This window comes from Pungitius pungitius, chromosome 4 (assembly GCF_949316345.1).
Source record: "Pungitius pungitius chromosome 4, fPunPun2.1, whole genome shotgun sequence".
NCBI classification, from domain to species: Eukaryota; Metazoa; Chordata; class Actinopteri; order Perciformes; family Gasterosteidae; genus Pungitius; species Pungitius pungitius.
In genome coordinates, this window is record NC_084903.1 from 12,152,358 (window position 1) to 12,174,825 (window position 22,468).

General features: G+C 42.1%; 1 protein-coding gene across 2 annotated transcripts in view; it reads right to left on the reverse strand.

Moving 5' to 3' along the window:
• Positions 1–3,547: 3,547 nt before the first annotated feature.
• Positions 3,548–22,468, reverse strand: part of pde3b (phosphodiesterase 3B) — a 30,601-nt gene continuing 11,680 nt past the window's right edge. Inside the window, exons 2-16 of one of the 2 annotated variants that reach the window (XM_037484477.2) lie at positions 11,607–11,657; positions 10,720–10,968; positions 9,960–10,111; positions 9,213–9,313; positions 8,906–9,119; positions 8,728–8,819; positions 8,296–8,447; positions 7,935–8,114; positions 7,446–7,557; positions 7,137–7,250; positions 6,314–6,513; positions 5,121–5,324; positions 4,760–4,921; positions 4,103–4,355; positions 3,548–4,018 (exon numbers count right to left, since the gene is read on the reverse strand). In XM_037484477.2, the coding sequence (XP_037340374.2) occupies positions 3,807–4,018; positions 4,103–4,355; positions 4,760–4,921; positions 5,121–5,324; positions 6,314–6,513; positions 7,137–7,250; positions 7,446–7,557; positions 7,935–8,114; positions 8,296–8,447; positions 8,728–8,819; positions 8,906–9,119; positions 9,213–9,313; positions 9,960–10,111; positions 10,720–10,968; positions 11,607–11,657 (2,448 nt within the window). In that variant the 3' untranslated portion in view covers positions 3,548–3,806. The remainder of the gene's footprint in view (positions 4,019–4,102; positions 4,356–4,759; positions 4,922–5,120; positions 5,325–6,313; positions 6,514–7,136; positions 7,251–7,445; positions 7,558–7,934; positions 8,115–8,295; positions 8,448–8,727; positions 8,820–8,905; positions 9,120–9,212; positions 9,314–9,959; positions 10,112–10,719; positions 10,969–11,606; positions 11,658–22,468) is intronic. The other variant, XM_037484488.2, reaches the window with a different exon arrangement.

Below are 22,468 nucleotides of genomic sequence, written 5' to 3' on the forward strand. Positions count from 1 at the left end.
TATGCAACACTGGTTTCTGCTAAATGGTGCTTATCAGTACTAACAGTACTGCATTTACAAGTTTGTCCTTTTTTTGTTGCAGTACTGATGGTATGAGTTGTTGTTTTGTGTGTATTCATAAAGTCTTTCCTAACATATTTTAAATTTGCCATGTCATCTTTTAGCTGTTGCTAAATTTCTAACACTGAAATGTATGAATAACTCATATATGTGTTATTCACATGCTGAGAGCTCAAATGATCCCTTTGAATACTTGCAGAATAAGTTCAATAGGATATGGCCTATCATTTCAATGATACACAACATACAGTACAATAATATTAAGTCAGTGTATATTGTAAACTGTGTTTTCCATGAAGGTGAAAAGCAGATTTATGTCCCTTTACCCCTTTGCACTGCTCAGCCCCGGGGAGAAAAATGCACATCCAATTTGATCCATTATGTGCTTTTTCTTCTCTGACACAGAAAACATTAGCATTCAGTTAGTGTTTCATGTGACCTGGTTAATGCAGGTTTCACACTATCTCAGTTTCCCTCTGCGCAAACCCCCACGAGGAAAATACCTGGCTCCTACGTTACTAAATGCTCCACTACGTTAACCCAATCGTCGTTTGGCTGCTATTGGTGCTGGAGAGTTTGAGCACAGTGGGTTTTCATAGCATTTGGGCAGAATTCAAGGTTCTGCTTATGCCAAAAATGGCACTCATGAGTGTGGTGTGATAGAAAGTGCAGCCCGACCAACATGCATTCAAGCCGGTTTGTACGCCCCCCCAAGAGGAGGTCTAATGAGGCTCATAAGTGAAAACACCTGTGTGCGCCTTTAGAAGATTTATGGCTGTGCGTTCATTTTCCAATGGCCTGGACCCCCAAAAGGTTTTTATTATAATATCTTGCAATTCAAACACACTCACACCAATAAAACAATGAGAACGTCTGATACTTTAGGGATGGTGTTTTATGACATCTATAAATAACAACAAAAATCAGTTGCCCCCACAATGTAGATAAGGGTGAATGGTTACATTAGACAAACATACGTATATTGATGCTACATAAGGATGACAACCATTCATAGATGCATTTATGGCACAATCATCAGAGGACACTGTGGTTTGAGAGACTGCAGAGTAAGAAGCCAACAAACCTTCACCGCCTGAAGGAGCCGCAGTGTGACGGGACGGGAGCCATGGAGGATTTATGATCCAGGATGGCCCCATGGGAAAATAAACTAATGAAAGAGTTGTCAGATTGCATATGGCGCTCTGACCTGAGTCCAACTCTGACTCTCGTCCCCCTCGCTGCCACGTAAGAGCCTGGTGAAATATTTGACCCGAGTTGTTTCTCTTGCATGAACAGTACTGGAGCCCACAGGTATTTTGCCCATCCATTTTGCGTATCAAAAACCCACCAACTAGGGTGTGTAGGTAAAGCGTGGCGCGCTGAGATGGGTCGACTGAGACAACAGCGATACAGAGAGATAATGAAGAATACGAGAGTGGTTATTAGACAGAACAGCGAGAGGCTGAAACCAAGTGAAAAATCTAAATCAAAACACCAAACCCCACAGCTCCACACCTGTAAATAGAAGTAGATAAAAACTCTGGAAACAGAATGGTAATTACAGGATCTCAATATACAACATGTCAGCTGCGTGTAGAAAACGAATGCATTCATTTGATTATTTAAAAAATATATATTTATATGCACATACTCTTTTGTACAGCGGCTAAACACTTGTTTGGTATTAAAATGTGCACCCCTGTATCTATTGTTTTGTCTTTAAATATTACTATGTTGATTTTCACTGCTTACTTAACATTGTCTCCAGAGACTCTGATTTTATAATAGTGATAAAGGAACTAGGCACAGATTCTGCCCTCCTTTCCATTAAACATTTTATTCTAGTGGAATGCCAAGAGTTCTTTAGACAAAAACACAGTTCTCTGTTTGTGTGTGTGTGTGTGTGTGTGTGTACACACACACACACACACACACACACAATATATATCACATATAAAGTTAAATAAAGCCGGGATCCCTGGGTTTGGCAAAAATAAACAAATAATGAGGAAAAAATGGAGAGTTCAGTCAATTCATCTAAACATCTGTTAGCCTGCTGATTGAAACGCAGATTAATAAATATGTACTGTTTCCTTAAGAACAGAGAAGATTGAACATTGATAAAGAAATTCCCTAATGAACTGTTATAGAACTGAAAAACCATTTTGCTGCAGGGGAGACATTCGCAGTCTGCTAAAAACCGAGATAAGCTCTTCTCCAGTGAGGTTGCAAAAAGGTTATGCAAACAGTGTATGAATGGCCGAGAGACAGCACGTACTATATGCTCCTCTGGATTTGTTTGTAGTCAAGTTGTTCATTTGAAGGATTACAAACTACCTCAGTCACCCTGATTTAAATTGTCTTCAATTTTAAAGTGAATTTCATAATGACATTAATTCTGGCAAAACTATTCAACTTTGCGTGAATCCTGAGTAACCTTTAAAATAGTATTTTGAATCAAAATAGGAATATGAAAACTCCATTCGGTGCTCCTGGTCTCAATGTTAAAACACCAGAGGACATTTCACTGATTAGAAGCCACCCATTTCAGAAAGGACACACAAATAATACACAAAAGAATTACATATTAATAATTAAAAATGTGCTCTCTTTCTCCCTACTCATTCTCTCTATCACATTCCTGCCAAAAATATTCACACACTCAAAACAAAATGAAGCAAGGAGAGTTAAAAATCTCAACAACAAAAAAAAAAAGACGTGTGGTACACATGAGTAAAAGCATCAAAAATGATGCAGATATAATGCTATTAATCAGTCAACATTTCAATAATGTCTCTGTGACTGAGTCTGATACAGTGTTTTGTGTCGCCAGCAAGGAGAGAGAACTACACAAGCCAATATGGACTCATTTAACCATCAGGCAGGCACATTTGATATATTTAAATATATATATATATATATATCATAAATATATATATGTGTATGTATACATATACATACACATATACATATATACACGCACACATATACATATATATATAATTCAAAAATATACCTGACATTGAGGCTGAAACAGTCTCAGTCTCTTGTCTTTCTGTGTTTGAATGGTTTGCTTTGGTAAAGGGTATCTATCACTTCATGGTGTTGCTTGCTTCATTATCTTTCCTTATTTCTCCATCGTTCATTTTTAAATAGACAGTAATTGTTTTGTACCTAAGGGAGGTGTAAGCGCTTTGTATTCAAGGCAGCATCACAGCCAGGTCACCAAGGGGGCAAAGTCAATGCTGGACCCTGTTCACACTCTTCTTCTTCTGCACCTTTTGCGCCTCAGCTCTGGTGCTTTTTTTTTTCTGGGTGCACTTGACTCTCCAAGGGGTGAAAGTGCATAAGAGTTGGACTCCCACCGTTGCAGCAAGGATCCGCTCACAGTAGTAAGGCCTTTTTGTTTCTCCAAAAACAATGTGACTGCTTGAGCATCTGAGTGTCTGCACAGTGAATTTCTTGTGTTTGTGTGTGTGTGTGTGTGTGTGTGTGTGTGTGTGTGTGTGTGTGTGTGTGATTGTGAGTGTGAATGTGTGTATTTGTGTGAGAAAGAGAGAGAGAAAGAGCGCAAGAGAGAGAGAAAGAGGGAGGAAGTAAAGTGTGTTTTATATGCATTTGTCAACTGTTTGTATGTCTCACGTGTGTTTATGTTGTAGAAAGGCAGGTGGTTGAGGGACCCATGTCCTTGTACAGCCTCTCCTCCTCTTCCTCGCGCGTCTCTGTTCTTCCCTTCGTTCCCAATGCTACTGACGCTCCTCTCCCTCCTCCTCCTCCTGGATGACCTGGATGTCATCTGACGGGGAGGTTGGCAGGCTGGCCGGCAGGATGGGGAGGAGGCCGTCCGGCTGCTCTTTGCTCTTCTCCTCTTCCTCTATGGTCTTCTTCCACACCTTGTGATTCTCCGTCAGGTGCTGCATGATGCTGCAGAACAACCTGCGGCGGCTCTTCCTCCTTTCTGCAATAGAGAAAAGGCAAAGAACTGTTTATAAAGATCTGTTTTTACAAGGTAAATCAGACATCAAAGCTGACAGTGTCTTACTTGGTGCTAGCTCATCCTCCAGCTCATCTTCCTCATCTTCATCTGTGTCTGTGTCCACCTGCCCATCCTCGTTGTCTTCATCCGACCCCTCTTCATTAATCCAATGGCCGGGAAGCAGGCCAGCGGCGTCGTAGGAGTTACAAAGGGGTCCTACAATGTGAGTGATGAAGGACTCCTGTAGCTTTGCCAATTGTGGAGAGGAGCGGTCCATGAAGGGGCTGATGGGTAGTCCCAACCTAGCCTCCTCATCACCCTGGAGATCAAAAAGACTACTTTACACCTAGTTAGAAATATCTGTTTGTTTTTCATTAGTTTCCCATGCGGGACAATAAAGTCTGAGATAAAAGGTCCTCCGTTGACTGGTAATCGTCATTATTTAAATTGCTTTGAATAAAACTACAGGGAGCAATATCTCACTAATATAATGAGTCTTTCCTTTCTTTGCTGTTTAGGTGTCAGATATGTGTTTTCTCTGGAGGCGTTTGTGCTGGGAAGGGGATTTCTTTAACGTAAAGCCGTTACCCGCATAGTAGGTTCATGAGAACAGACCCGAAGGATTACCAGACAATCCGAAAATAAAAGGTTGAAGACTTTTTCCAAAGTAAGAATGCTAAAGATAAAGATGAATGAATGAAAACAAATCTGTGCGGTCTGTACCTGTTCATAAAATTCATTGACGATGCCTTCCGTCCACTTCAGGTGCAGGTCACGAACTTTGGCCGGACCATTGATGTCTGCCAGCTTAATACACACTTGGCACACTAGCATCCTGTCGTTCTCATTGGTCCAATCAATTCCTGGACTGTTCACATCATTCACCTGTTAACAAACAAAGATGGATGTCTTCATACAAATCATGAACTGATTTTTCCTGCATCCATTATGCTGCGTATTAACTGAATGGTTACCTAACATCCTAATGTTTCAATCAACAAACATTTATATTTTTGTCAGATATTAATGTTTCAATGAATAGATAATGATCTATTCTGCACATGTAACTCATCTCACATCTGACCTTGCCATTGAACTCGGCCAGGAAGTCAAAGTGCTTCTTGAGGTCTGTGGCCAGAATAGCCTCGATGACGAGGAAGCGAAACCGCTTGAACTCCACATGATCCAGGTTGACCAGGAAGTTGAACTCAGGCCGGGACAGGTAGAGGCTCCAGGCAGACGCAGCGTGGTGGTTCTCCAGCACCGACCTGTCATTGTACAGCACCGCCTGCAGCCCACAGCACAGAAAAGCCAAGTGGTGAGAGAGGGCAACGATGGCACACAATTCCCCCTAAAATTACTCTAAAAATAAATGTGCTTGCATAATATGTCTGCATCTGTGTTACACAAGTTGTAATGGTTTTTAAAAATAGCAAGAACTCAGTAAATGAGAGTATGAGGGTATTTGGTTATGAAGGTTTTAATGTAACTGGCTCAAAACGCAAGTATAGCTGAGGAAATAGACAGGTTAAAAGTAGTTATGAGGACATGAGATAACACATGGGCTCCCCAGCAATCAATAGGTTCAGGGTTCCCTGTCGCTTCTTTTAACCAGCTTTCCTGGGACTTACAAAACCCAGACAGTGTGAGTGCTATCAGTGGTCATGTTGAGAAAATACAATATTTAAACAGGGGCTTTCGGTTAACCTTTTCAACCCTTATTTAAATGGCTGACCACAGTGAAGGAGCACAATGGGGATCAACTGGCTGTGTGCAGTGCAGTTCATCTGATATATGATGAAAATTTGCAGTTATTTTGTGTTGTGTGTTTGTACACAAGGCTAGTATCAGGGACAAGATGTCAGTGCGGATAGTTGACTTCCTGTAGTGCAAGCAGTGTCCCTCACCCTGGGGGTGTAAACTTAGTAGAGTACGGTCCTAAATGCTTATCTTTTCATTAATATACACAGACACTATTGTGTATTTTTGTCCTTTGTAAAGCTTGGACAACGGCAATAATAGTGCACGTACGGTGTAATAGAAATGTTAAAAGAAAGCACTTTTGGAGAGCAGTAAAAACAGTTTAACATTCAACCTGGCCAGTTTGGAAACTAGTGTGACAACCAATAACTTAACTCCATCAGTTACAGTTGTGGTTACATGTCATTTGACAAAAGGAACCATTATTTAGGATATCTGGTGTGTACTAGTGAGCTTCAATACATTTGTCAATACATTCTACTACACTTCCAAGTAGAAATAAATGCTGCAGGATACCTGAGATGCATTAGTGGCTACTAGAAAGGCATTTGTGCGACCGGGATGGTCATAGTCGTGCATTGCAGCTGCTACATAAAGGGCCATTAGCTCCAGGGCGGGTATGTTCCAGGCCAGGCAGCCATAGCTGTCATCTGAAATGGAGGAGCTTTTGGAGGAGGCGTAGGATATCCTGCCCGGAGAGATCCCGCTATCTGAATCTGCAACACGACAACAAAATGGATCTCAATGGATGTCGCAGTGATGAAAACTGAAGTGATCTCTTCTCTAATCTAAGCAGGTATTGGACTGTATTAAAAAAGGAAGGGGGTTATGGTCATAGAGTAAAATATACACAATACTTTCATTTATTCACTTAATTTCTTACATCCCGGACATTGTATCATTCCCTTCCTTTGGTCCCTTCTTATTAAATGGCAGCTGTTCTGTTAGCTTCCGTGTTAGTCGTCAAAGTCAGAGACTACATTTCCCATGACAAAAAGGTTTATAAACACATTTGAATACTGTGTGCAAAAAAATCCATTTCCAAAGTAAAAAAACCCTCCATGTTTATTTTTTAAAAACGTGTATTACTGAGACCAGGGAAATCTACTCAGGAAATTGACTGTGTGCAGGCTCTAGTGCATACATGTGACGAGAGACTAGAGTCAACTAAGATGTGCAACCCTGGCTGAAATCATATGGCTGAAACGCATATATTACAGAATGCAAACCATGCATTTAGCCTGAGAAGATTGTTGTGCAGCCATGTGTCCAGGTTGTAGCCTGTAGTCCATAAATGACTCAACAGCTGTGTCTATGAGCAGTGAGTGTATGAGCCCACCTGTGTCACTTCCTGTCACATGCTCACTGTGGATCTGCTGGAACCCAGGGATTGGTCGAGTGGTCAGGTACCAGACAGCATGGAGCACATCAGTAGCATGGACCCTGTTATGATCTGTAACCATAATACTTTAATTAGTCTATTGTACAATGTACAGCGCACCAGCACTCACTTGAAATTCTAGGTACTTTGTGGATAACTAAAACTGCACTTTTTCTTGGCTGCACAATGGCACCACAATGAACGACCTGGGCCTACACAGAAAATGATGTCAGAATATCTTGAAAACTACACTGGTGAAATACTCACAGGGAATGTCCCTGTAGCCACTTTCCAGAGCACAGAAGTATGTCATGAACTCCCTCACAGGGATCTTGAAAATTTCAAACAGACAGGTATCCTGGAAAAGGGTGTAGGTCACCTGGGGAAACACAAGCCAGCTTTCCTGAAACACCAATCAGATCACAACCAGCTGCCCCCAGGTCCCCTGGAATATTGACATACCTTCATGCACATCGTTATACAAGGACAAGGAGTTCACTACCTGTGCAGATATGTCATTTGCAGCAAAAAGGGGACACTATTTGCACTTACTGAAATAATTCATATTTGGCATATTTGCATCAAAGTCAGACTAAATGCTAAAGCTTCTTCCAGTAGACACTAAAAGCTGCCATGTTGATTATATCCAGTTCAAAATAACTTTTGTCTGTTGTTAAAAGAGTGGACAGGTCCTCAGATTAAAAGACAAACTGCTGCAGCGACAGGAGATGACTGGTTTGTGCGTATTGTACTAACGTAGCTGAGTATCCTTCCGCTCTTCCCTCCTGTTCTGTCCACCAGGTCAAATATCTGGAAGTTCCAGGTATTCATCCGTTCCATGAGAGCCTCATGGTCCTCCAGCATAGGATCTAGTCGGAAGTCCCTCTCACCCTGTAGAAATTGGAATGAGTATTGTTTCCATTGAGATTTGGTGTTCTGAAATATAAATGGTGTTTCGACATGCATAATCATTGTAATTAAGTCCAGATAAAAGTATGAGCTGTCTGATAGGCATTTGTAGTTGAAAGAATTGTACTAATAACAGGACAAAGGGATTGATTGTCCTTCAGCTGTTCTGCAGTGAACAATCAGATTGAAACTCTCTGATCAAGCACACCTCTGACTCCTGAGTCAGCTGGTCTCTGCTGGAGCTCTTCTCCTTCTCCTCCTCTGCCGACCGCTGGTCCTCTGCGACATCCCCAGACGCGTCCCCCTCCAGGCTCTCCTCCCTGATAAGAGGCTCCCCTGTGAAGTCAAACCCTTCACCCGCTGCATCCCCAAAGTACAGGAAGCAATGAGCACACGGACACAAAGCACGCACACTTGCATCATACACTTGCATCCCTTCTTAAACCCTTATTCAATTGAAATGAATACATTGCGATCACAGAATAACGTGATTGCATTCACCTCGGTCTGTCTTTGTCCAGCACAGGGCAACGTTAACTCTGTAGAATGCTTTCAGGAGTATTTATCTTTTAATCTCCAGCACCACCGTCGGCCACCACGCCAACTCACACTTTACTGTAACAAATGTAGTTGATTGTACCTGAGCGCCTGCGTTGAGCCTCGCTGATAAAGGGTTGATAGGATTCACCCGTCTCACCTCCAGAACCTCCCTTGAGCATCTGACGACCACAACTAGAATGGACACAACGAATCGCACATGTGACCAAATGAAGAAAAAAATGCACAATGAAATGTCCCTTCAGCGCTGCAGGTCTCACCTGTTGCACAGAGGAAAGGGGGCGCTACCCACAAGCCCTTGGGTGTATCCCGAGGGCTTGTGCAGGTTGAGATTGACACTCGGCTTGGTCAGGAAGTCAGCAGTGTCTGGGAACTCCACAGGTGATCGAGTGACGGAGGTCGACAAAGAACCTGCGCCTGCTGTGAGCAGACTGTGGCTGGGTGAGGAAGCGGGGCTCGGGCTGAGAGAAGCGCCTGGACAGGACCAAAGGAGATTGGTTTGAGATGATGTGTAATATAATCAAATCACGAGCAATTTATCCACGTGTCGTCTCGGAGGAGTGTCACCTGCTCTCCTGGATCCAGCATGGTAGGTGAGAGTAACCGAGGAAGACCTCTGCTTGGGAATGGTGAGCAGGTTTGGATTGGGCCCGTTAGACAGCCCTGAGCTGGAGAGAAAAACAAACGTGTTCAAATGGAGCTCAAACATGTATATATGAAAAAAAAACATCTTTGACTCAAAGCCCTTTAGCAAAGAAAGATGGTAACATAAGGAATACTTAAGGTCTTTGATCCTCTTATACTCAAAGAAGCTCTATACTAACCAAATATTTAGTCTCTACTTCCCCCCTGTGGAGACATACAGAAACTACACCCCCCTTGGTCCAAATCTAGTTTATTGTTTGATTAAATCCAGTGCTAGGTAATCGATTCGTTGCATTCATTTTCTCTGACTTTCTCTCTATTCTCGATTCTCTTGTGTACAATTATTGACATTCCCTAAAAGTGTTGAATTCTGTTCTAATAATCACTCAAACTAGAGAAATCACAATGATGTGCTAACAGCGCCTCCTGCTTTTGGTTTCCCTCTGAAAGATGAAACTCACACGGGGCTAAAAAGGTACATTTGGGTATTTGTAGAAACAAAAACACTTTTAATCAATTCCAATAATGCATTTAAAGATTCTTTGTAGCAGGGTCTGGTCTGTCCAATGATTTCACTTCTCAACCTCAGTGTCACACAAGCGGCTTCAAACTAAAACAAAAGGCTATATTTCTTCTTCTGTGTGTTTCTAGCTGTGTATTTGTTGGTACCTGGTCAGGTTGAGTTCAGGGTGGGGTCTCTTGCCATTGTTGCGTTCCCAGCGTAAAGAGGCCGAGTCGAGAGAAGAGAGTGCTGAGCACGAGGAGGAGGTGGAGCTCCGCCTGGGCTGAGGGGTGGGGAGGCTGTTTCTGCTGCTCAAACCCTGATGGAAGAAGGAAGACAAACTGAAGGTGCGGGTCATGCTACATAAACAACACTATCACATCAAAAAGCGGCGAGCATTTCTGAACTTGAGCCACATTCATAATAGAGCCAGCATACAAACAAAGCAACATACAAACACAGGGTCATATGGTCAATATGTGTAAACTGTGTTTGCTACAAAGCGACGCCATCTAGCAAAATAACACAACATCTGGCTGATCTAGTATGTGAATGGTGTAGTTCAGTTATTTACCGTCGCTCTGATGACTTTCCAAAGCTGTACAATCCTCTCTTACAAAAGACACTACTGTTTCCTATGTTTGGACACTATGACTCTCCGGGTACTTTTTGAATTGAATTACCGTAAATTCAAACTATAAGGTGCTACAGTTTCCCCACGTAAACTTTCCATTAATGAATCAATGGTGAGACGTCGGAGACAGCAATGTGAAGAACTCGGTACGGCTTATATATGTAAACATCTTTTGTTCTAAATGTAGGTGGTGCGGCTTATATTCAGGCGTGCTTTATAGTTGGTAATTTACGGTACTCATCTCTTTATGTATCCATGCTAGATTGAGGTGCTGTCCGAGTGCTTTCACCCACCTTGATGGTTTTCCTTTCGCTCCTCTCCACAGAGTCCTCCACCTCATCGCAGGGGTAGAAGCCTGGGAAAGGGGTGAAGGGGTTGACCCTGGGGCGGCATGAGCCCGAAAACGTCCCCATGAGGCTGGAGATGCTGCGCAGGGCAGAGACGGTGGGTGGCGTCAGAGAGGAATCCATCAGTAGGTCCGACACCAGGTTCCTGGCCTCGTTGATGACTGACAGATCCACGCCGTTGCCGCTCACTGCACCCTGCCATGAGCATCACACGCATTATTCAGAGCGGCGACTTCAGTCCGCCACGTTTAAAAGTAGTCGGATCCCGATTGTGTGACCTCCTGCCGGAATGCACCAGGTCACTGACAGAGGACAGCGTTGGCAATGTACCACTAATTTAAAAAGATGTTGGGGTTTGCAGGGATCAAAGTATTTCATTGTTTCTAGTGCCCATATGAAAACCATAGTGCTATTCTAATATCTAGAGCGAAATCTCATAAACCCCATAGCATTGTAGCACAAACAGGTTTAATCCTTGAGTTATTCAGGGCAGGTTTCATGTATCCTTTCATGTTTGGCTCTGCATAACAGGAGCAAACAGGGATTTTTAGTTTGTGGGAGCTAAATTCTTTGTTGGATTACGCAAATAGTTCAAACAAGACAAAGAATGTCTGAATAAGATAAAACATGTGGCATGAGAAGAATGCCAAGGCTATTGTACGCCAGCTTTAACACATATCTGTGTTACGCGTCATCAAAAATGTCAGCAGGAGAACGGAGCGTGATGAAGGTGAATAATAGACGGCTTCTACCTGTACTGTCGGTGTGTCACTTGGGCGAACCACACCGGGTAGCTTAGTTTAAACAAAACTTAAATAAACACGAGTACTGACCTGATACTGTGGTTTGTACCAGTGCTTCAGATCCCAGTCCCACAAGATCATCTGAAAGACAAAAGAGAGACACACAAATTGCAAATTATGTTTATTGTGCATAACACAGAATAGGAACCGTATTTACATAGAAAGAGATCAGGCTCCATTATTAGCAGCCTGTCCTGTCACTTTTCAGTGAGGGCACCGGCAGGTCAGCTTCTGTTGGTCTATTCTACCTGTTATCTAAACACACAGTGTGCTAACAGTTTACATTGAGGACTTCTCGCACCACACAATGCACTCGCTACTGCAGGTATTCTAATGCACAATGCCTTCAGACACAGCACACAGATGGCCTTTCACTGAAGGCAAAACAAGAAAATCTAACGGCTGAAGCCACCAGTGCATCTACAAGGAAGCTGTGAGATTTTATCTGGCTCAAACTACGTCAATTGGCAGCGCTCCAGCGCTATCTGTAGGTAAGCTAACGGGAGCTTTCACGCATGCAGGTTGCAGTCGTGGACAGTCAGAGTTGCTGCAAGCTGTGTAACACAAAGTTGCAGGGGCTCGGACAACTGAATCCTGTGGCTCAAGTATAAATACAGAAATGATTAGCTTTGATAGCACTAACTAGGTTTGCCACACAGTCCAATTATACTTTTCGTATTTATTGATTTTCCTAACAAGGGCATTTAATTTAGTCATCTATGCACATTCCGGAAGCACTAAAATCCCTTTTGACTGCAATGAAGTTGATAAAAGTGATGAATCTGTCACTTGATGCGCGACAGATAGACAAATATATTATACATGTATTTATATATATTAAATGCTTTTAAATACATATTCAATAAAATATAATATAATGGAATATATAATATATATATATAAACTATATAATATAAGCTACAGTGTTTTAATGGATAGAAATATATCAGTCTGCAATGTATTTATTTTTGAGAGCAAGCGTGCAGTCTCACCTCCCACCACACGGGGGAGAGACAGCCGGCTTCACACACACTTAAAAACACACACATCACATGTCTTTCTTTCAATCATCATTGTATTTTCAGGATTAATCAATGCACATCAATAACTAAAAATATATCTCAATTGATTAATAATTTGTTCATATTCATTTTGGATGAAAGCATCAGCTAAATTAGATGTAATGTAATTCAGAAATGCCAAGAACTTAAAGATGGTATTCAGTAAAACAAATCCATTATATTTAAGGATTCCATCTTTAAAGCTAAAAGTTTAAATGCGCTCTCATACGCACGTGTATAGAGGAAGACTTTTAGGAATACTTATCCAGCGGTGTTTTACTAAGTGACACGTACACTGCGTAAGCTATGTTTAATAAAGAGATCCATTCAATCTCCCCCAATCATTGTTTCATGTACCAAAGTGGGATGTTGGGTGTTTGTCCTCACACTCTGTACAATGCTTCCAAACATTTAATATGGCAAATAAGCACTGCCATGGCAACCTGACTTAGAGGCCAGGAAACAATGCTCCATACACCATGGCAACGGGATGGCGGGAGACGGCCGGAGGACGGAGTTGTTGGCCTTCTGCTTGTTTACAGAGAGATGCAGTAGGGCTAAAATGGAGAGGGAGATGGGTAAATGCTATTGAGTGGAGAGTTAAGGACATAGAACTATATGTCAGACAGAGATTTTAAAAAGTAAACGTAGACACAAATAAACACGATCTACACTTTTCACCTCACTCAACCTAAGGTGTTTAGCGCTATTTTCTAGTCTTCAGTGGGTCACACAATGCAGGGTAGTTTGTGTACAATCCGTCTGCACCACTCTTCACGGGGTGTAATGGCACATTCTGTGCACAACGTAAACATCCATGTCCTGCCTGCCCGGACACACGGCGCTGAATGGGGGCCCAACCAGCACCATCACAGCATGCACCAAGTGACAACTTGTTTACAGTGAGGGCCTTCTGCAAGTCATGGGATTAGAATTGTTCAATGAACATTTTCCCTAGCAATGTTATGAAAACATGACATGAGGGCACGCAACAGCTGAGACCTGCACACATGCAGACGCACAAGACCTCTAAAACAGTTTGCTACATTTTTTAGACAAACAATGTAGAAATCCAGTGCAATGAGGTACATTACTATTTGTACTACTTTTTCTACCATTTTACCACTCAAATATATTCATTAAAATGGGATATATTATGATATGTATAACAATAAATAATGATACCATATTCATTAATACTCAACAGTATGTAATGTAGATAAAACTACAATTAAAAATAATTATGCATGAACAAACACACATCTAGCTTTTTCACTCCCAAAACAGATAAATACCTTCAAAATGAGCAATAACCGCAGAACAATATTGGTCAAAACAGAGATTAGAATTTCAGTCTCAAACCTATAGACACATAAACTTTAATTTAATACATTGGCCCCATTGACAAAAATATCCAATGCAGCTTATTGAGTCCAGCATCTATATCGGTGCCCAGAATTAACACACACAATCAAACACGCACTGAGGAAATATACACATCAAAATAACACTACACCACCCTTCTCTCACACACACACACACACACACACACTGTTATTTAACACAAGTCGTAAATATTCTGAACAGGAGTCATAAACCTGTGCGAGCTAGTCAACGGCCAGTTGTCACACCCGCGTGTCATTTTAGCTTGGCTCTGTGGTGTGAGAGGTGCTAGAAATGATAAAAGCACGCTAATAAGAGTGTGGGGGACAGAGAAAAGGTATCAATGAGGCAGACTGCCATTGGTATGGAGAGAAGCAGGGCCCTGCTGACGTCAGTCTGCGGCGACACACGCACACACACCACACACACAACGTCAGCAGCCCACTTGCACATGCACACGTCGCTAATGAGGGCTGGGCTCTCGCTCTGAAAACACGCACAGGAAGAAGAGCTGATAGAGAGAGGGGAAAGGAAGGCAGGCTGGCTTGATTCTCTTAAGCCTGTTAAGGAAAGAGAGTTAACCAGATGAGAGGACTGCAGAGCGAGCATGTGTCTGTCTGTCTGTCTGTCTGTGTGTGTGTGTGTGAGTGTGTGTGTGTGAGTGTGTGTGTTTGTCCCATAGGTCAGACATGGCTTGATCTGCCAGAATATGGCTGGGCCTGTAGAGCACGCTGTGCCAAGACTCTGGCAGGTAAACGCAGGCAGACCAGCAGCTGAGCTGACTGAAGGAGATGCAGACTGGGATCAGAGAAATAGTCTCTGAACTGTTGACCCAACGTTGATTACATTTCATGCACATTATAAACATTGTAAACATTCATTTACAATAAAATACGGCAGTTCCTTTCGTGTCAATATTGAGATAAAGGAAGCTGAGGTGCTACACCTTTGCGTCGAAAGGAGTCAGGTGAGGTGGTTCGGGGCATCTAACCAGTACGCCTCCTGGGCGCCTCCCACTGGAGGTTTTTCCGGGCGCGCCCAACTGGTAGGAGACTCCGGGGAAGACCGAGGACACGCTGCATGGATTTTATGTCCCAGCTGGCCCGGGAAGGCCTCGGGATCCCCCCAGAACGAGCTGGGAAATGTTGTGGGTGAGAGGGAAGTCTGGCTCAGCCAGATGGGCCCGCTGCCACCGCGAGCCGACCCCGGGTAAGCAGAGGGACATTTATGGCTGGAAGATACGGCTTAATGTGTAACATTTACGGTCGGTTATAATTTATGGAGTAAAAAAAGCAAATAATGAAATGAATGTATTGTAGGATTTAAAAAGCACTCAAAAATTAACATAACATGAATCCATTCATTTAAAAACTGGTTTGTAATACATCCCTTTTAAATAACTGATAATATTATTTTCTGTTGAAATCTAGCAGCCTTTTTTATACAAATAATGCAGAGCGTAATCTGACACCCTTTGTTGAATGGTTCAAACAATGTATCGAATCAGACTTAGTTGGCAGATGACAAAAATATGAAGTAACCAGTAAAATATTTGAAGAAATAAAATTCTTCCTCCAGTCAGAAAATCTTCCAAACCGGAGACGTGTTCAAATCTTTTTGAATCCGGGCTGCTTGGCTCGCCTCCAGCCCCACGGGTCAACAAGGCCAACGGGAAAACTCTTGGTACTCCAGATGGCTAGTCCGCCTATGGCTGTCACCAGTGTTGTCGGGGCAACCTGGCAGGACCATGGAAAATTCTTTGACTCGGGAAAGGAGCTTGTGCAAAGTGTCATCCCTCCCTTTCACACTCATCTACCACTTCACTGGCCTGGTGTTGCTCAGCGTCGGCCCAGCAAAGGCCGGCGTCTATTGGTGTCATCGGTAGAATTAGGTATGACCCCATCTGTTCATTTGTAAACCACATGGCATTTGATGTCTGCCTTGTCTTAAACATAATGGGACCATAATGGAACTCTCCAGAGGCCATGACCTTTATTACTCAATAATACACATACCTTGTTGTAAGCCTGTTTCCTGTAGGAACTGTAGTTCAGGACAGAAACAGAAGAAGACAGAAGCAGTTCGGTTTTCAGGGGACTTTGAGCTCCAAAGGCCGAGTCCCATTTTAGTTGGCTCAAGGCACAAATCTCTACAGCCGATATATCCAAAACATTATTGATAAATAGCACTACAGGTAAGCGGAAAAACACATTTCTTCTTTGTATTTGAGGTGAGTCGTCGCTTGTTACGGCTACTATGGCTAAATGGTTCTGAGGAAATTGAATGTTGTGACAAAAGTGACAAAAAAAGAGCCGCAAAGAGCCGCGGAATCACCTGCCCTGCTTGTCTAAACGCTAGAGGCCAACGATGGTTTAGGGCTGGTCAGCACTAAATATGTTCTCTGAATCAGAGGGACACATATGCCGTGTGATAAGAGAAACCCTCTAATGCACGACGTAGCACCAGCTACTAGTGTCTGTGTAGCCTTAGGTTACGTGACATGTGCTGCAGGAAGACAACAAGGTGGCCACCTTGAATGAATGATTACATTCCAAGAAGTGTTTTACGAACTGTTGAAAGTTAATGGATGACATTCTTTGTAAAAGGTTTTCTGTGTTGAGTAAATGCAGTTAGACATTTCTCAGTATTCGGGATGGGCAAAAAACTGTAAACACGATGGATAGCGACAGCTCTCAGAGGGAGGGCACCAATACCAATAGTGTCTGGAGTTACAGTGCATAACTCACATCCTCAATTTTGCATTGGATTCGCAATGTTGTGCACTCCAATTTAGCTATCAAAATCATAAGCAAGGCAAAGAAGTGTAATGAGATATTTTGTGAGATGTGAGAACTAGTCAAGTTTTGTCTGAAGCCTATAGACACACATACACTCATTTATTCTTTTGAAGTGGGGAAGATAGCAGTTGCAGTCTGCTTCCTGGCTGCTGTGAATATGTCAGCCAGCTGTGTCCCCAGAAAAAAAAGCAGATGGACTGAAATGAGGTTGACAGAAACAGTGAAGAGGAAGAAATATAACCCTGCACGGAAATGGAATTGACATGTTTTCATCAGACATTCAGCATGGTCATCATGGTTGCTTTCCAGCATTGGTGGAAGACCAATATGGAGGGAAAAAAAAGACACACAGGTCTAAAAGTACTGGAGTTTCTGAAGCCAAAGCATGGGTGTAGGATGAATTGAGGAGGCTATGGAGAAATACACTTGAAAGCTCAGGGAGGGAAGGAAAGACTAAATATCCCTGAGGCCACTCTGAGGCTGCAGGTGTGTCCTCGTTCAAGAGATAGTAAATGGTCCCAGCAGACCTTCCACACTGTCAGATGTTCTGCTTCTCTCATTTGACCTTAGATAACTTTGACATCCAGCACAAAGAGATGCAAAAAATAAAGTTGACTGGCATGGTTTGAGCCATATTATTTAACCAAAGGCTATTCAATAATAATAACATTTTACCACGCTAGATTTTTTATGGTTTGGATTTTACATGAAACCAGTAGATATTGCGTGACATGGATTTGCGTCAACCTGCATTTTACAGCCAGCCGAGTTAGTGCATATACTGTAATTCCTCATGAAACTTTTGCCCCTGGCAATATATCAGACCTAAAGAAATGAGCCACTTATCCTCATCTGTTCGCGCTACTCAACCTATTGTGTTAATTTGCGTTGCATAGTGTTGGAGACAATGCATTAAGAGATCATCATGTGGAACAAGCAGATGAAGAGCAAAAGGATTCTCCAACCCATTCTGGACGGACCTGGACGTCTCTCAGCAAAGCGCTCTTGTTACCAATGAGTTCAGGGATGCACAGAGAGGATTAAAATGACTCCCTCTACTTGCCTCGTACATGCACAGCAATGGGAGGAAAACCAAAGAGGTCATAATGGAGCCTTTTGCAAAAGAATGGGGCAGCAGCTACTTTGTACAACAAAAGTGGCGTAGAAAATGTTAAATGCAAGGTACTAATACTAGTACTAGTACTAAATATGATCGCTAGGAAATGGTATTATTTTAACACTGATTGTGGATCACAAGATCCATCCAAAACACCAACAACAGACAAGGGCACGAGTCGCATTGACACTTTTGAAATGTAGAGGAACTGAATGTTAAGAGGTTACTTTGATGTAGAGATATGGCTACAGATATGTAGCTTAAAACCAGACACATCCCTCATTTTAACTGTCAGCGTGACTCACACAGAGAAAGTGAGTCAATGCTACAAACAGTAAGTCAACCGTAGCGCATCGATCACAAACGTTTTTCCGATAAAGGTCTGTTTCATCGTCAAACGACCCTTAACTTTCCGGTTCTACACAACACACAAACTAAGTGGGCAGCTACCCATGCTGGCAAAATACAGCCTATACACCACCTGCCGTGTTTCTAAGAAATACAAAACCATGAAAAGAAAGACACATTCAATTGTATTTTGACTGACAACATGCATCTTTTCCTTCCTATAATCTAATGTCACAGTGCGCTGTCTAGAAAATCAGAAAAGACAGACATTTTATATATAATTCAACTTGATAATAAAAAAACATTGAAGCAATACAACTGTTTTTTTCAAGTTAGTGAAGGCAAACAGACTGGCCCCAAATCAAGTCAATTGAGAAACCTTTAGGATTACAATTTTACATAACAAAAACATTTCCACATAAAGGGATTTAATCCATGGATGACTGGCCCTACATTTCCTGGAAATCACTCAGCAAATCATGCCCCTATAAATAGTTGCAGGCAGTCTGGACTGCAGGCCATCAATGCAAGTTACATTTCATCAAAACTTAGATTTTCTTGTTGACCTGTAACGCAGCGATCCATAGCCACCAGAATATAGGAATATATGACCTTTGGAGAGTGGTGGCAGAGAGCCCAAGTGTAAATACTGAACAGTACTTCACAAAGTCCTTTCTGCTGACATTGATTTGCAGATCTTCAGGTTCATAAATATCCCGGGCTCACCCAGTGTTAACACAAGTAATTATTAAAAGGACCATTGACCTTATGACGCACAGAGAGTACAAACACAGCCTGGCGAGGGCCTCCTGTGTCATCACAAAACATATAAGCAGCTGTTTATTAAGTTAAAACACATAACCACATTTCATGGGTCTCTATGTCTGGTTTCCCTTTGCTTACATCAGTATTTCCCTCCACTGTTATCAGCACATTCGGTTTGCAACCAGCTCTTTTCAATACGTATAATAAAAATATGCAAGAGGACTGAGGTGATCTCAGTGGCAATGTTTTTTGTTGAAATTGTGCCCAGGGGGCTCTGCACCAGATGGCTTCACTGTCCAAGACATCGTGCACACAGGTGTTTTAATCATTTTTGGTTGCATGGCTTTTTGTTCCATACATTTTATCCAAGGTTGTTTACGATCGTTTGCTATGAGTTTGAGTCCCGGACGGCATCAATCCACTGGGTCTTTACTCCGCAAATTTTATTTTGTACACACAGACACAATTTAGGCTGTTTGCTTACGTATAATTCAGTGCTGAAGCGATTAGTAGATTAATGGGACATGAATGGACTTGAGGTCAGAAAATTGATCAAGCAGAACTGCTGCACACACAGTTTGCAACTTGTCAAATGTGCAAATAAGCTACACTTTCTCTTTTTTTTAATGTAATATTGTGCATTATTTGTTAGTAATTTGTTCTAATTGCTTTAAATCACAAAGTCCATATTCTCAGCATATTGTGGCTTAGTCTATTTCTTGTCATGCATGTCCTTCACACGCAACCGGTTTTTGACCAGTGTGGAGCCCAAGACCAAGCTGTAGTTTGGAGGCTGGCAGACCTGAGTGCAACAGGAAGGTTATACCTGATATGGACATGAGAGCTCCATGAGGGAGGCTCGATGCCTTGTAAGGGAACATCTGGTTTTATCATGGAATCAGTGCAAGCTCCTCTCATAAACACGACCTAACGCCTGAGCCCTGCAGCTCTGGCCAATAACAAGCATGTGAACACAAACGCCATCCATCAGAGGCGCGCAGTGGGAGGAAGAGTTCACAGGGAAGTAGAGAGAGCGAGACAGACACAAAGAGCAGTGAGAAGAGACGGAAATTGTGTGTTTAGTAAATCATTTACAATTAAAGAGACCAACGCTGGCTCTCTGTGGCTCCTTATTTCTACTTTACGTATCAAATTCACAAAGCTGCCTTTTAAAGCTGAGAAGAAGAAAAAAAAAGAAAAAAGCCCAAGAAGCTTACAGCTGTACAGTTGTCAAGCTAAAAGGTCAAAATCAATGGGGAACTGGCTGCTCTTGAGCGGCTCAACATCTGTCTACTTGTCGTTAAAGTTAGTTTATATTGCACATCATGAAGGTAATTTAACCAAATTCAATACACTCTTCTCGGCAAATCCATAATCAGAGAGTTTGTGGGCTCCATAGAAACGAAGGACACTTTGCAGCCTGTCCTTTCCTGCCCTCCTGGCTGCGGAGTGAAGGCCTGGGTTGGATCATAGAAGTAAAGGTCAGCATTGTACGGGGCTCCAAAATGCCTCACAGCTACAAATGTTTTTTGTATGAAGATTGAGGCAAGATATTATTTTTACAAGGTGTGCAAGTCAATAGAAACTTTTGTTGACTGATATAAGATCATAAAATAAGTGGCTGTAAATCATTGTGTTCATATACACCCCCTACACACACGCATTGCACACACACACACACACACACACACACACACACACACACACACACACACACACACACACACACACACACACACAAAAGTCCAGAGAGAATTATTAGTATGCTCCTTAGCGACATGGAGCTTTTTAGATCAATATTTTGGTTTAACATTTGAAAAAAGCATCCTACCAAAATGCAGACAGCAACTAGCTGTTGATAAAAGTGAAACATTTAGAGAACCAACTACACACACATTGATCTAATAAGTTGGTTGAAACCAAACCAGAGATAAAAGCAAAGTGAACTTTGGACTAAAGACAAGAATATCGTAGCTACTGAAGATCCCCTTAAAGTACTTACTATTTCATACAGTAGTTGGATTGGAACATAATAACCTCTTCATAACATTGCCAGTAAGACTTTGACCCTCTTGCTAATATTTCATCTCTGCCAGGATTGTGGGATTGCACACTACAAACGGACACCGCATGTAGTACATCATGGTATTTATGGCATTTTGCATTTGAAAGACTGTGTTCTGGGACTAAACTAACTGTGTGTATTTGAAAACACTGAATGTTTGATTATTTTTCCTCTTTATGTCTATCTAAACCCTTCAAGATGTTTCAGGGCAAAACGCCCTTCTCTTGTATGACATATCCGCTTTTCCCTGGTATGGCAAGGCAATCGACAACCCAACACTTTTCACACAAGTCTGCAGCCATACAGCAGCCATAGGTTGAAAAACCCCTTAGGGACTAACCAATATACTGCAACAGGCCCAAAATGTATTTGTAGCACAGTGCAACATAACAAAAGCAATGAGGTGACCTTTCACGAGGACTATCCCCTCTGGCTTGGTACAGGAGTACGGTGTTCTACACTGTAGAGTCCCTGATGTGTAGTGCACACATAATGAAGCGAGACTGTCAACATGGCAACATGAAGACGACGAACATGGAGAAGCTATTAGTAAAGGGTTTAGGAGTGCAAAGTAAGGACAAACAGTTCAAGTACTGACCAAAACAGTTCATTTCATAAAATGATGCTGTAAATCTGTTGAACATTTCTAACATCAGATTCTGGAGGAAAGTCAAACAAAGGAACAAACCTTTCTTCCTGCTTTTACAAGAGATTGCAACAACAAAATGTTTAATTCAATAGACTTTCCCGAAAAATGAGGACAAAAGCATTGCAGAGAGGCTATTTAGGGGTGACCTTCATCGGAGGATCCAAAGGTCACATGACCCCAATTCAACAACTGAGCCCAAGGTGTCTAATTAATTACTTATCTGCTGTCGTTGATATACTCAACAACATTTATTCTAAATGTCTATTAAATGCCCAATATACCATCTTCAGAACAGGCAGCCTCAGCGGCCAGTGCTGATCTAGCGCGGATCACAACATGATCAGCATTCTACTTGGGTGAGTAGAAACTCAGAGCTCGGGGAGGTCTGCCTACATCACATGAGACAGATGCCACATGGCATAAATACTGGAACACTGGCTGGCTGTCAGATGAGTCAGAGTCAAATAAACAGACCTGAGGTGGGTTTACTAAACACAGATTGGAGAGCAAAGGTGAGGACTACACATACACATTACATTACATTACACGTCATTTAGCTGACGCTTTTATCCAAAGCGACTTACAATAAGTGCATTTCCACATAGAGATACTAACTCAGAAGAACAAATAACAAGAAAATACAATTTTCATTAAATAGGCAGTTTCAAAACATGTTATAGAAAAGTGCCATTATAAGTACAATTTA